General features: G+C 41.5%; 2 protein-coding genes across 2 annotated transcripts; both read left to right on the top strand.

The window, feature by feature from the left end:
- On the top strand, positions 5,965–8,746 carry LOC8054860 (DNA polymerase delta subunit 4). Its single transcript, XM_002462637.2, has 3 exons — positions 5,965–6,234; positions 7,897–8,090; positions 8,267–8,746. Exons 2-3 carry the CDS (start codon positions 7,916–7,918, stop codon positions 8,485–8,487), a joined length of 396 nt encoding a protein of 131 aa, XP_002462682.1. The 5' UTR covers positions 5,965–6,234; positions 7,897–7,915; the 3' UTR covers positions 8,488–8,746.
- On the top strand, positions 9,563–12,175 carry LOC8054859 (nucleolin). The gene is made up of 2 exons (XM_002462636.2): positions 9,563–10,966; positions 11,678–12,175. Exons 1-2 carry the CDS (start codon positions 9,657–9,659, stop codon positions 11,859–11,861), a joined length of 1,494 nt encoding a protein of 497 aa, XP_002462681.1. The 5' UTR covers positions 9,563–9,656; the 3' UTR covers positions 11,862–12,175.

Below are 13,184 nucleotides of genomic sequence, written 5' to 3'. Positions count from 1 at the left end.
CTATAATTGTATTCTTTTGTAAACAAAGAGAATATATATACCTAATGTGAACTACCAGTTCGCTTGTTTCTTAAATTTTCTCATATATGATGCTTAAATGGATAAAAAGTTTAAAACCACGTTTCCAATTATGTTATCTAGCAAATAGCTCCGATGTTAAGTGTTCTATCAATTGTCATTGCCATTTTTAAATAGCGGCAACTTCGACGTCTTCGAAGACCGCCAATAAAATATGGGCCTTTGGTGAGTAGAGATTTAGTGAGGCAGACAAGGCTAGATGAACTATATAATGGAATAGATCAAACTGTATCCATCAACTTCCACTAGCATAGAAAAGATTTTTAGACGCCACCTATTTCTATCAGAGGTGGTTTAACTAGCACGCCGCCTCTAACCACTTTGAGGGCAATGTAGCTTCGCGGTCACCTCTAAAGATCAATTTTTAGGGATCGCTCCATTAAGAAAACCATCTCTAGAAATAGTTCTATTTTTAAGGGCGGTTGTGTCAAGAGGACCGTCTCTAAAGATCCATTTTCAAGGGCGGTCCTCTTTATAAAATTGCCCAAAGACGATTCCTTAAGAGAATCTCCCCTACAAATGTATCAAGAGAGGTGGTTCTCTTTAGTCAACCACCTCTAAATACCCTTTCTTCCTCCTCGGGGCAGTTTGTTGAGCACCATTGTTCAGCTCATTTCAGATGAGGAAAACTGTGTTTTGGAAGCTTTTCTCCCAACTGCATGATTCCAGTCTACTAAGAAATACTATACATGTCTCAGTCGAAGAACAATTAGCTATGTTTCTGCATATAGTTGACCATAAATTGAGAAATTGTGTAATTGCCTTATATTTCAAGAGATTCGGCAAGATCGTAAGCCAGTATTTCAGTGAGGTCTTGATAGATGCACAACTGATATGGTTCTTTTATGCAAGACCATTACAATATAGCTGATCCAAACCAAGTCACGAAAGACTTGGATGCTGAATGATATGGCTAACTATATATGATAACATAAATGATGCACATTGGCAAGACTCAGACAAACTAGAGTCTGATAGTGATGATTGTTAGGAGGTGGTTGCCCTTGCTGCAGTTAGCAGTCAAGTTTCTTCATCTAGTGTCGAGTTCATGAAGCTTAACAAGAGAAAAATTAAAAGGGCCGAAAAGTTTAATACGCTACCTGCTTGCTGCAAAGGTTGGTAGGGCTAGCAAGTCCAACACAAAACCGTCTCCTGTCTGTGACGATGACGATATGGATGTCAAGATAACCAAATACTTTGCGTGGTATCCAACAGAACCTTGCAAATGTAGGTTGCACCTCCTCCAGACCCTAATGGCCCTCTATGGGATATGCTCAAGAAGATCGCAATGGCACCAGATGATAGGCTTGCAGTTGGAATGCACCTTTATAAGCCAACAAGTTCATTGTAGCTTTCTTACAAATATGAATCAATAATACTTTGAGCGTTGGGTGTTCAAATATTTATCTAGTGTTGATCTTGGTGATGACTGATTATGCTTCACAGTAGCTAGATGATTTTTTGATTATGGTTGATGGGGTCTGTTTCTGCTGCACCCTTTTGGAATCAGTACTATGCATGACTACATGCTAATTAGGTGCTGCCGAAGTTGATGGTCAGAGAGATACATGACAGACTCTTGGGACAATCTTGTATATCGGTGAACTATTATCTAATCTTAAGTTGTAATGTTTATTAGCTTATTGTTTGAGAACTCGTCATGTAAAAGATTATGATTATAGCTCATATAAGTTCATTACTTATAATTGGAACATAAGTTCATAGTTCATTTGTTTCATATTGTGTTGTTCCCATTTGAAAATATAATTAACCATTTTATATTAGATCTGATATTTTATTTATTTGTTCTCGTACTATGAAAAGCTTCTTATATAAATAATCACTTTAATAATAAAGTTCTTCATATGAAGATAATCTTGTCACTCTTAGGCCATGTTTGGTTGGAGCTTATTTTTTTATCACCCATCACATCGAATATTTGGACACATACATGGAGTACTAAATATAGACTATTTATAAAATTAAAAACACAACTAGAAAATAATTTGCAACATGAATATTTTGAACTAAATAGTCTATTATTGAATACTAATTGTCAAATAAAACGAAAATGCTATAGTACCTGATAAATTTTAACACCCCAAACAAACACCCTCTTAGACAAGCGAAGTGTAACCCAGGCAAGCTAACACAACCAAATGACGCGGCTTTTTTACAAGCTCTGTCTTTCATCAACCAAACCATGCCTGACTTTAGCTTTGCCTGGCCAATTCTTGCAGGTTGGTGATAGCCTAGGCAGCTATCCCAGTGTTCCATCCAAACTAACCTCGGGTTTGTTTTTAACTATTTTCTTTAATATTGATGCTTAATTTATATATTATATACTCCCTCAATTTCAAATCATAAGTCATTCTGACTTTTTTGAAGAGTTAAAATATTTCAAGTATGACCAAATTTATATAACTATGAGGATTTCCACGTGTTGCCGCAGATATGAAGAAAGAATGCAAATAAGTTAGAGTGTTAATCACTAAGAATCGGGATATATATATATATATATATATATATATATATATATATATATATATGTGTGTGTGTGTGTGTTATGGTATTGGTAATACAACAATATATGTTAAAAATGATGTGATTTGCTAATGTGAATAGTTTGAATGAAAATATAATGACATGTGTTAGTTGGATGTATTAGTGGATGATGATATGGACACTTTGCGTGGTGAGATAGTTAAGGTCTTTGTTTAGTTCCCAAAATTTTTTGGTTTTGGTTATTATACGTTTTTATTTGACAATTATTGTCTCATCATGGACTAACTAGGCCTAAAAGATTCATCTCGTGATTTACAGACAAACTATGTAATTAGTTTTGTTTTTTTACTATATTTAGTGTTTTATGCATGTGCCATAAGATTCCATGTGACGCGAAATCTTGAATTTTTTTTGGTTTTTGGGGTGAACTAAACAAGGCCTAAATATGCTATATGTGTAGTGGAATGTTCTAGTAGATGCTGATGGACACTTTGCATGACAAGAGAAATAACTAGTGGTGTTTATCTTTATAAGAGATATAGATAAAATGAATAACATTTATAATATCAAATAAGTATAATTGGATTTTTCATTCATTATATCCTCATAGTTTACATATTTGATGTCAACGATCTTTATAATTTTGGTTAAATTTGATATATTTTGACTCTCTAAGAAAGTCAGAATGACTTATAATTTGGAACTAAAGGCAAGTTTGTAGATGTTGACTAGAACTGCAGCTGCGCGTGACAGAAAGAGGGGCTGCAATGAAGCATATATACGTCTACATCTAGGCCTAAATCGTCTCTACATGTATTATGTGGCATTCTTGTGACAACCAAAGAATTTTTTTTTTAAATTTTGATCTATAATTTTTTTATTTGATAATTATTATTCAACCGTAGAATAACTAGGCTCAAATAATTTATATTGCAAATTATAGCCGCATAATTAATTATTTTTTATTTATGTCTAATGCTTTATATATGTACCATAAAATTATATGTGTTTGAAAAATTTTGGATTTTGAACAAGGCCTCAGTCCCCACTCCTCAGTCCTCGCTTCCCACTTCTCACGCTCTGTCCCTCCCTTTTGCGCAACTGGGCGGCCGCCGACGCCAACGCCAACGCCAGGTGACCAGGCCTTCGTCGGTCCCTTCCCTGGTCTTCGTCGCATCCGTCGCCGGCGACGAGCACCCACAGGGTATGTGTACCTTTTCTCCTGCGTTCTTATGGGGAACCGTACACCCGAACCCTAACTCTTTGGCTATTTGTAATCGGATTTGATCTCATCTCAAGTGTATATTGAAAAAAAATAGTATAGATGGGTAGATATTTGATAATTATTATTCAACCGTAGAATAACTAGGCTCAAATAATTTATATTGCAAATTATAGCTGTATAATTAATTATTTTTTATTTATATCTAATGCTTTATATATGTACCATAAAATTATATGTGTTTGAAAAATTTTGGATTTTGAACAAGGCCTCAGTCCCCACTCCTCAGTCCTCGCTTCCCACTTCTCACGCTCTGTCCCTCCCTTTTGCGCAACTGGGCGGCCACCGACGCCAACGCCAACGCCAGGTGACCAGGCCTTCGTCGGTCCCTTCCCTGGTCTTCGTCGCATCCGTCGCCGGCGACGAGCACCCACAGGGTATGTGTACCTTTTCTCCTGCGTTCTTATGGGGAACCGTACACCCGAACCCTAACTCTTTGGCTATTTGTAATCGGATTTGATCTCATCTCAAGTGTATATTGAAAAAAAATAGTATAGATGGGTAGATCCATGTGGTCCGCCCCTGCTGCCGTTCCAGTTGATCCATCCATTGTTAGATTATAGGTTCGTCATCTTCGTCTTTTAGTAGTGGCGAAGCCAAAAGTTTTATAAAGTCTGGGCGTAATGTCATAGTAATACTAACAAGAAAAACATGATGAAAGATTATAAGAGGGGTTAAGTGCTAAGAGAACAGTGACTCGCTGACTAAGTTTAAGCATGCTCAAGCGTTCCTAATCACTTAAGAGTTCTGTGATATAGTAGACATTACAATTTTGATATTAAATGGAATAAATAAAGAAGAGAGTGGAGAGCAATTGAGAAAGAGCAAATGAATACATAAGTTTTGTCTATCTCCCCTCTTTCCTTTTATATAGGAAATGTGTGAGGGAAATTTTTCATAATTTCTTCTAATAGGGTTTGTATTTTAAAAAAATATTTTTAGAGAAATTATTATGTCACAATGTTATGTGATTGGGCCCTGGGAACATTAATATAATCTCTAACATATATTGTTACTAGCAAATATGCACGTGCGACACGCACGTGTCTTTAGGATCTAATTTAAATACAGTGAAAATATTAATTGTGTTGTCAGTATTTAATAAAGGTATATTTCTAGTTTAGTAATTTTAAAATTTTTCATCTTAGAGTGAGCCTAACATCATTCTTTATTTTATATAGGACAATTCAATTTTATTTTCTAGGGATATGAACACAAAATATCTATCCTATTTTTTCACTTTGGTTTTTCGTTCATTGAGTCATGGTACTGTATCCATCCTGTTTTTTTCTTTTCTCTTTATTTTGGTTTTTTTATTTCCTCTATTTGTTTGCACGCAATAAGAAGTCTAAGAGTCAGATTTTACTTCCAAGCAAAATAAAATATGAAAGGAAAATATGTATTCATGTAAGAAAATATGTATTCCTGTAATAAGAATCATATTTTTCATGAGTGATAACTTATGTATAGCATATTACAATACAATAAAAATTGAAGAGTTTATCTTTTCAAAATTCACTTAGCACCGTAGAAGTTTCTTTTTCTTCCATTGTTTTAGTAGTTCCCTCTTGGAAGATATGCTTCTCCTGATGATATGTTTTTCTGTTGATGTATTTTATATTGGAGTCCAAGAATCGGTCTGGTCATGTAGACCCTGAATGAATACGTGCTTGATTTTTTGTTTTGTCTTGTTGGTTGCCTCTTCTCGTTTTGTTATATATTTGTTATAAAGAGCCGTGTCACATTAGGAGTCATATTGAAATTTTGCAAGATCGTAGAGTCTGTTTAGGACTGTACATATGTGATGTGAGATTGAGTTATACACGTTTACATCTTATATACATGTAAGATGTAAGATCACGTATGATGGATGGCTCATATAGCACGAAGTCTAGATCGAACGGTTATTACATAGGGAGACTCTCTAAAAAAAACTCGCTCTTTTATAGTGTGATGATATATATATATTAATTATATAGGTGCTAATTCATCAAAAGATGTTAGAAAAAAATAGAAGTTGCTCAAAAAAAAAGAAAAAGAAAAGAGAAAAAAAATTGTATGGGCTTTTATTTAGTGGCCCATCAATGCCACGCACCGCCGGCTCCTAGCGCAGCGCCGACGCTCATCTCCCTCGCAGCGCCGCTCAGGCTCTGTCCCTCGGCGCAGATCTTCTGCTCCTCCCCCACTCGCGCTCAGGCTCGGTGCCAAGGATCGGATCTTCCGCGCGTCGGCGGCTCCCCCTCGGCGGCGTCCAGCGACGGAGGGGCAGTCCCAGGCTCGGCGGCGGCGTCGGCGGCTCCCCCCACCTTCTGTCGCCAGTCGCCTCGCGCCCTCGCCTGCGTCCTCCGCGCACCGGCCGACGACCCTGCGTACGCACCTCCCTCTCCCCTCCCGCCTCTGCTGTTCCCGTGGGAGCCCGGCCAGCTGCCCAGGGAGGCCGGGCCTTGGCTCCGCCGGTGTCTTTTAGCGCCCTAGGTTCTTGGAATCTTGGTTCCCAGTTAAGGTAGGGTTGCAATTTCATTTGAAAAGACATGGGGATTCAACTGAACACCCATTCCACGCCCTGGAAAGTGGAAGTGCAATGGATTGGCGACCGAGGAACATTTCTAATGTTGTGTTGGTGACATGAGCATGATGATTGACATTCTGCAAAATCGTTCTTTCTTGTTTTTTTGCCCTGTATGTATGTATTCCAGAGCGTCAATCCCACTGCCTTCTATTGAGGTACACACATGTGCTTGCAGTGAGCTCAGAAAGAGTGTTTAGGAATTAGGCATGCCTTTTTCAGTGTGGTTTGTAGATTATGTCACTAATGATGATCTTAGCTTGCTTGGTCTCGGTGTATCGACTCATGGCTATGCATATCCAAGCAGGGCTGTCTCAACAATTTTGAGGGCCCTTGGGCAAGCAATACACCAAGGGCCCGACAATCCAATATTTTAATATTACGATTGAAGTATATAGTATTATTATTAATAAGAGTTAACTTGCATTCATAAAAAAGACAATACATTAAAGAAGCTAAAAAAACGGTAAAATAACTATTATGTTCATGCTCCTGATCCCTGACTTCAGGGTCACTTGAAGTTGAAAAAAAAACTATGTATAGCACCAGACAAATGTTTCTTAATTAGACAACATCTAACATGTTTTAAAAAAATATTGAATAGAAATTTAGAAAAGTAGTGCAGGCAGCTAGGCCCTAACTGAACTGAAATTATTTACGGAGTTCCGTCTTCGGTCTGGCATTCGCTGTGTCAAAGTCAAGGGATGGCCGAATGGGGAATGCTATACGATCACGGTCTTACGGATGACGGATTGGGGATTGATCCACCGGGGAATGCCAGGCCTAAGGAACGCTGGAGCGACCACAGGCCCGCAGCGGCGCAGCAGCACGCCGTCACCGCGTCCAGGGCAAGGAAGTCGCGACTCGAAGGGACGCGTCATGCGTGATACGAAGCGCTGGCTAAGCAGAATAGTTGCAGGATAATCAAATGAACCGTATGAACCTGAATACATATACTATAGATGGGTATACTCATGGGCCCCAAGCCGTCGCACTGCCTGCACCCCATATGAGACGGGCCTGTATCCAAGTGACCATGCATATCTATGATGCTAATATTAGATGATTGCTACATTAGATCTCACTATGCATTTGGCTCTACTACAATGATGCTAACAGCTTTGTGAACAGTGACTGGACCAATGTTTCGCTACCTGAGGGCTGACTATTATATGCATATTGGTTATACGGTTATACCACAATGATGCTAGCAGCTTTGTAAACAATGACTGGGACAGTGTTTCATTACCTACAGGCTGCCCATATTCAGTTCTTTATTTACACAATACCATGCTTAGTGTGCAGGACTAGAGCTCTGAATGTAAAGATTTCTGGTGGCTCTCTGCGTGCACACTTGTAGTGTAGGAGTATATACATCTTTCAACCAAAAAATAAATAAATAAATTCTAGAGTAGGTCTGATTTCAAATTTCTGCTGGAAGGAATTGACAAGGAAACACTTGCAGGACTGAAGAATAGAGAAACATGTCGTCTGGTGGTGTGAAAGATTTTTACCGGCAGAAAAAGAAAGGAGGTGTGACCAAGGCAGCAGCATCTTCGAAGAAGAAGACACAGCAGTACACTGGTGGGGCCTCTGTTGGCGCCCCAGATACTGCTCAGACATCAGCTCTAGTTTCTCATGGCTCCTGGGATCTCAAAGGTACTCTTGCTACTTGCTGAGGAGGGTCACAGGATGATAGGAGTAATTTCTGTGCTCCTCACTTTGTGGGGAAGTGTAGAAGTTCTTTTTTAATTATACTCATATATCAGTGCTATCTCAAGCTCTTTTTCCATTTTGATACCCTAAGCCTGTTGCTCGTGGTAATATTTCTGCAGATGATTTTGGTGATCAAGAAGAGCAGCTGCGTCAGTTTGACATGGACATGAAATTTGGCCCATGCATTGGTGTTACTCGGCTTCAGCGCTGGGAGCGAGCCTCAGCCATGGGCCTCCATCCACCAGCTCATCTCCGGGACCTCTTACTGCATGCGCCATCAACAAAGAATCGCAGTGACGGTAGTCCCTCTGTTGAGTGCCTTTGGGAGGGTAATGTCTAGAAGAAATACCTAATATGATAAGCACTCAGCTCGCCTTTTTCATAGTAACTGGTTCCATCTTCTCCTATCAACCTAAATCCCCCGCCACACTAAACATCGACCCCCAGATCACTTCTCTCTACTTCAAGCAGTTAACTGAAGGCACCTGCACATGCAACCTCTTGTTGCTGTATGTTGGCACATGTTTGTTTCTCTTGCACATGTTTGGTAATAACAGTATACATAGATAGCTACATGTCCGTATGATGGCACTTCTTGCTGAGGTCTCTTATATCGAGATCCTGTTGCGTTATGCCTATCTGAGCGCGTCATGCACGCGCATGAAACATTTTCCTGTCAGGTGCCATCGCATTGTGATCGAATGTTTGGGGTGCTGCAACTTCACACTCGCAAACGAAGAACTACCCATGACCATGATGGAGGCATGGAAAAATGGCCCAAGACTCCAAGAGACATGGATATTGGCGATCCGTCAGATTGAGAACAGCATTACTGTCGGGAGAGTTTCATAATACCATTGTGAGCTGGGCATTCTATATCTATATCTAGGCAAAATTTCAGGCTATTCTTTTTGTCCATGGTCCCCTAACTAAACCGGACATAATGCAGAGTTTCTTCTACCAAGACTTATATGACCCATGCTCATAGGAGATTAATATATCGCGTCTAGCAATGATCAATATAGAAGAGTCCGATTACAATACGTATTAGATCGTGTCCTACGTTTCTCATATATATCCAAACCAGGTGGGTGCCCTCCATCTGTATTGATACATACATGGTCTGTACAACTCAAATCAAATACATTAACAAATGGAATTTCTATCGAATATAAAGACACGTACATGATCTGGACAACTAAAATATATAGGTACATGGTCAGGTTTTGTATGAAATTCTATCAAGAACTCCAAACCTATCTCCAATCCAAAACCAAATAAAACAACTTGATCCATATATTGTGCAGCCGCGAACCCACAATGGATCATGGTGGAGGCGTTCGTCCAGCCCAGCAAAAAGACGGGCCTGTTCCTCCAGGCCCAACTCGCTGCCCTTCTTGTTAACCCCAAAGGCGAGAAAAACTTTGTCGCTATCGAGACTCGAGAGCGTTCAGCCGACACCGTCCGTTTCGCTCCCCCCCAAACCCCAACGGTTCTGCGCCGCCGGCGATGGACGCCGCGGGGGTCGCAGCGAAGTTCCGGGCCCTCGATGCCGAGCTCGCCGCCAAGTCCTCTCGCGTCGCGGAACTGGAGGCCAGGGTCTCGTTCCTCGAAGCCGAGAACGCGCGATGGAGAAAGGCGCTGGCGTGTCTTGCTGCAGGCGACGAGGATCCGAAATCTGGCCGGTTGGCGGGGTTTCTTCTACGCGGGAGCAAGCGCGAGTCAGCCGAGAAGCCGGGCGGGAGTGTGGCGTGCGATGTAATTGAGGTCAGTGACGACGAAGAAGAGGGGGTTAGGGTTACTGTTGATGCCAGCAGCAAGGGGAGAAGCCCGGAGGAGGAGGGCGTCGTTGCCGACCCGACTCCTCGGAAGCGCGCGGTGCGGGCGGTGGCCGGAGAGAGCGAGGATGAAGACGTCGCAGAGGGAGGCGGTGGAAGCAGCAGGGGAAACAGTGTGGGTGTGGGTTTGGAGGACGACGATGTCTTGGTGTCGCCACGGGGTAGGAAGCGTGCGGCGGCGCGGCTGGTCACCAGTGATAGCGAGGATGAGGATGCAAATGACGGTAAGCATGGTGTTGATGATCCGGGGGAAGGTGGTAAGCCCAGCAAGAAGCGTCGATTTTGCGGAATCTGTGACAGTGACGATGAGGATGCCACTGAGGGTGTTGATGTGGTTACTTCGAAGGCTGCTTCACCGGCGCAGATTGAGAGTGGGGAGGATGAGGATGATATGATTCCCATTTGTCAGGTGCTGAAGAAGATGAGGAAAGAGATGGCCAACCATGATGACGACGAGGACGATGAATTAGGTGAAGTAAAAGGGTGTTCTACTCCCCCAACAAGACGCTCGGCTCGGTTGGTTAAAAATCAGTCTAAAGGGGGACGAGCTACACGCCGGGTTCTCAACTTTGTTGAACCCAAGGAATGTGAAGGGAGTGAAGATGATATAGAAGAGGATGATGATATGGAGGATTTCATAAATGATGAGGATTCTTCAGAAAATGCTTTTGAATCTGCTGAAGAATCCTGCGACGAACCGCAAGTGTCTGGTACATCTGTTCTGATTGAAGAATCCTCTACAGGATCAGAAGAGTCTGACAGTGTGGTAGACTATGCAGATGTTATAGCTTGCATAGGCCGTAAAAACAAAGATAAAGACTGGAAATTTGAGGGAGATATGCTAGCAGCATTCGATGAACATCCCGAGCTCTGCCTGAAGGCTGTTTGCGCCCTCTATCGGAAGCAAACCGAAGAGGAACAAATGCATAAGGCCACTATTGTTCATAACAAGCAGGGATTTAGCCAGATACATGCCCCAAGGTATGTGCATATACACCTCATTGTCTTGCTGCGCTAGCTATTTAATTGATTTTCTGGCAGATTTATTGCTTGTCAAAAGAAGCAAGGGGACGACATCAGCCGGGACTTTAATTTCAGCATTGTAGGAACCTTGCGTACATATATTTATTTCACACCTTTTCCTTTTGGTGAAGGAAGGATTTAGTTAGTGGTTGGTTGGAAAGTCAACTGTGTGTGTGCTCTATTTATTTGTGTTTACTGTTTAGTTTCATTTCTGAAGCACTACTGATACCTTTTTTTTCCCCTCATGTACTGTAGGTTAGCAAGGTTCATTATGCAGATTGAACTACTAATTGCTAAATATGGTTAAATTTCATGTTAGTAGTCAATAATAAATTACTAGCTCTGTATTGCGACCGATGTATTAATGAACATTGGTTGCACTTGGACATTGTAAATTAACCAAAATAACCTGTATATAGACTCATTAAGTTGACCATGGTAATTCTCAAAATGATCAGCCATGATTTTTGTTCATCTAAAAAGTTTCAGTTGAGGGGAAATTTCATTGCTATTAACTTGCTCAACAAGGTGCATGAATTTTGTGTAGCTCCAAGTCTACTGTAATATTCCACTTTAAAGAGTGAAGTAGAATGAAATGACAGGCACTAAGGGATGTTTTTCGTGTGCTCAATTGACTGCCATTTGATTACACTCTGCTGTTCATTGCAGGGCATCTGGTATAGCCGAATTTCTTCTGGATGGTGATCTGTATGGTCCAGTGAAGAAGACCATCTCAGACTTAGGAGAGTATGATCGTTATGCTCTTGAGTTCTGTCACATGATGGCTTCACATTACTCAAAGCAACTGTTTGCAATTTATCAGAACAAGGAGGACCCTTACTTTCATCCATAGCTCTGGGTTACATGTACACCTTAGGTTGACCTTTTTGTCCCTCGCGGTGTTTTGCCAAATGTCTGCCTTACCCTTTTCACTCTTTTGTACATACGTGTTTAGTTGTTGGATCTTCTGGGGAAGTTAGGACCTGTTAACTCTGGATGCTTGTGTAGGAAAACGAGTGTCCTATTGTGTCTGTGTTGTGGTCTTGTGTGTGCCTAAGTGCCTGTGCTGCGCTTCCTGTTTAATATACACCCTTAAGATAATCTGTTTATTGGGCATGAAGCCTCCTCTGCAGCATATGTATGCATGCCAAATTACTATAGCTGCAATGATGCTTTTGATCTTGAGTATATTACTGCGATTTGCACAAGAGATGAATTGTAGTGTAGGTTAATGGTATTGGTAGGTAATAGAATTTCTGCAGAGTCCTGCAGTTGCTTTCGATGCAAACCATTATTAAATGGAAGGGGGCCACTAATTTACATGGACACAAACTGACTAGGTTGATACTGAATTCATGCTTATGGAGATCTTTTTTTTTTTTGCTAGAGTTGCTGAAATTTGTTTTAGGTAATGCGTGTAGGGATCTTGGTCAGCAGTCTGTATGATGTTTCCCTCGTGACCTATATAAGTTATTTCTTGTTGCATTCCTAGCAGGAAAGCTACATAAAAAACTTTATGGATCTTGCAAATTGGCCACATATTTTAGGCATGGGTCCTAGCCACATATCTTAGGCATTGGGTCTGCAGGACCAACATTTAAGCTGGCAGACATGAGGCATAATCTTCCATTTAGATGCATAAAGCATGGAGTAGTTAGCTCATGCCTGTACAACTAGGTGGATGGATGGCTGGCAAAGTGGCAATGACATGTTGCCATGGCGGTCCAGATAGACAGCCTGTTACGCGAGCATAGCACAACTCTGTCAGATGGGAGTGTGAACTTGGACTGAATGCCAATGGAAAAACCAGCGCCCCAGCTCAATCTTCCCTTACTGACTCCACCATCATCCTCTTCCAAGACCTTGGCTCGCGTAAGCGCTGATAACGCCGGCGTCCTTTTCCTTTTGCAGAAAATCCCAGCAAATCCGTAATTTCCTTTTCCTTCTTGCAGGAAACAGAGAGCATAGTCCAAGGGCAATCTTTTTGGCAGGCAGTAGTGCAGGAGCCGGGACACACAAGAGGCCAAACCCCAAAGCCCTAAACACAGAGGGCGTGCACACCAAACAGAGAGCATAGTGGTTGGCCGCATCACCATCCACTCCATCCCCTAACGACGATGCTCATCAGCTCGGCGTCATCCGCGGCGGTGGAGTCGGAGTCGGAGGCTGACCTCGG

Source organism: Sorghum bicolor, chromosome 2 (genome assembly GCF_000003195.3).
Source record: "Sorghum bicolor cultivar BTx623 chromosome 2, Sorghum_bicolor_NCBIv3, whole genome shotgun sequence".
Taxonomy (NCBI): domain Eukaryota; kingdom Viridiplantae; phylum Streptophyta; class Magnoliopsida; order Poales; family Poaceae; genus Sorghum; species Sorghum bicolor.
Note: the sequence above shows the minus strand (reverse complement) of the source record. Positions and strands in the feature narration are given on the sequence as shown.

Bases quoted from the DNA above. Each gene is read 5' to 3' on its own strand.
- LOC8054860 (XM_002462637.2), top strand. From the start codon at position 7,916: ATGTCGTCTGGTGGTGTGAAAGATTTTTACCGGCAGAAAAAGAAAGGA. The intron at 8,091-8,266 runs GTACTCTTGCTA...ATATTTCTGCAG, and splicing joins TGGCTCCTGGGATCTCAAAG to ATGATTTTGGTGATCAAGAA.
- LOC8054859 (XM_002462636.2), top strand. From the start codon at position 9,657: ATGGACGCCGCGGGGGTCGCAGCGAAGTTCCGGGCCCTCGATGCCGAG. The intron at 10,967-11,677 runs GTATGTGCATAT...TGTTCATTGCAG, and splicing joins AGCCAGATACATGCCCCAAG to GGCATCTGGTATAGCCGAAT.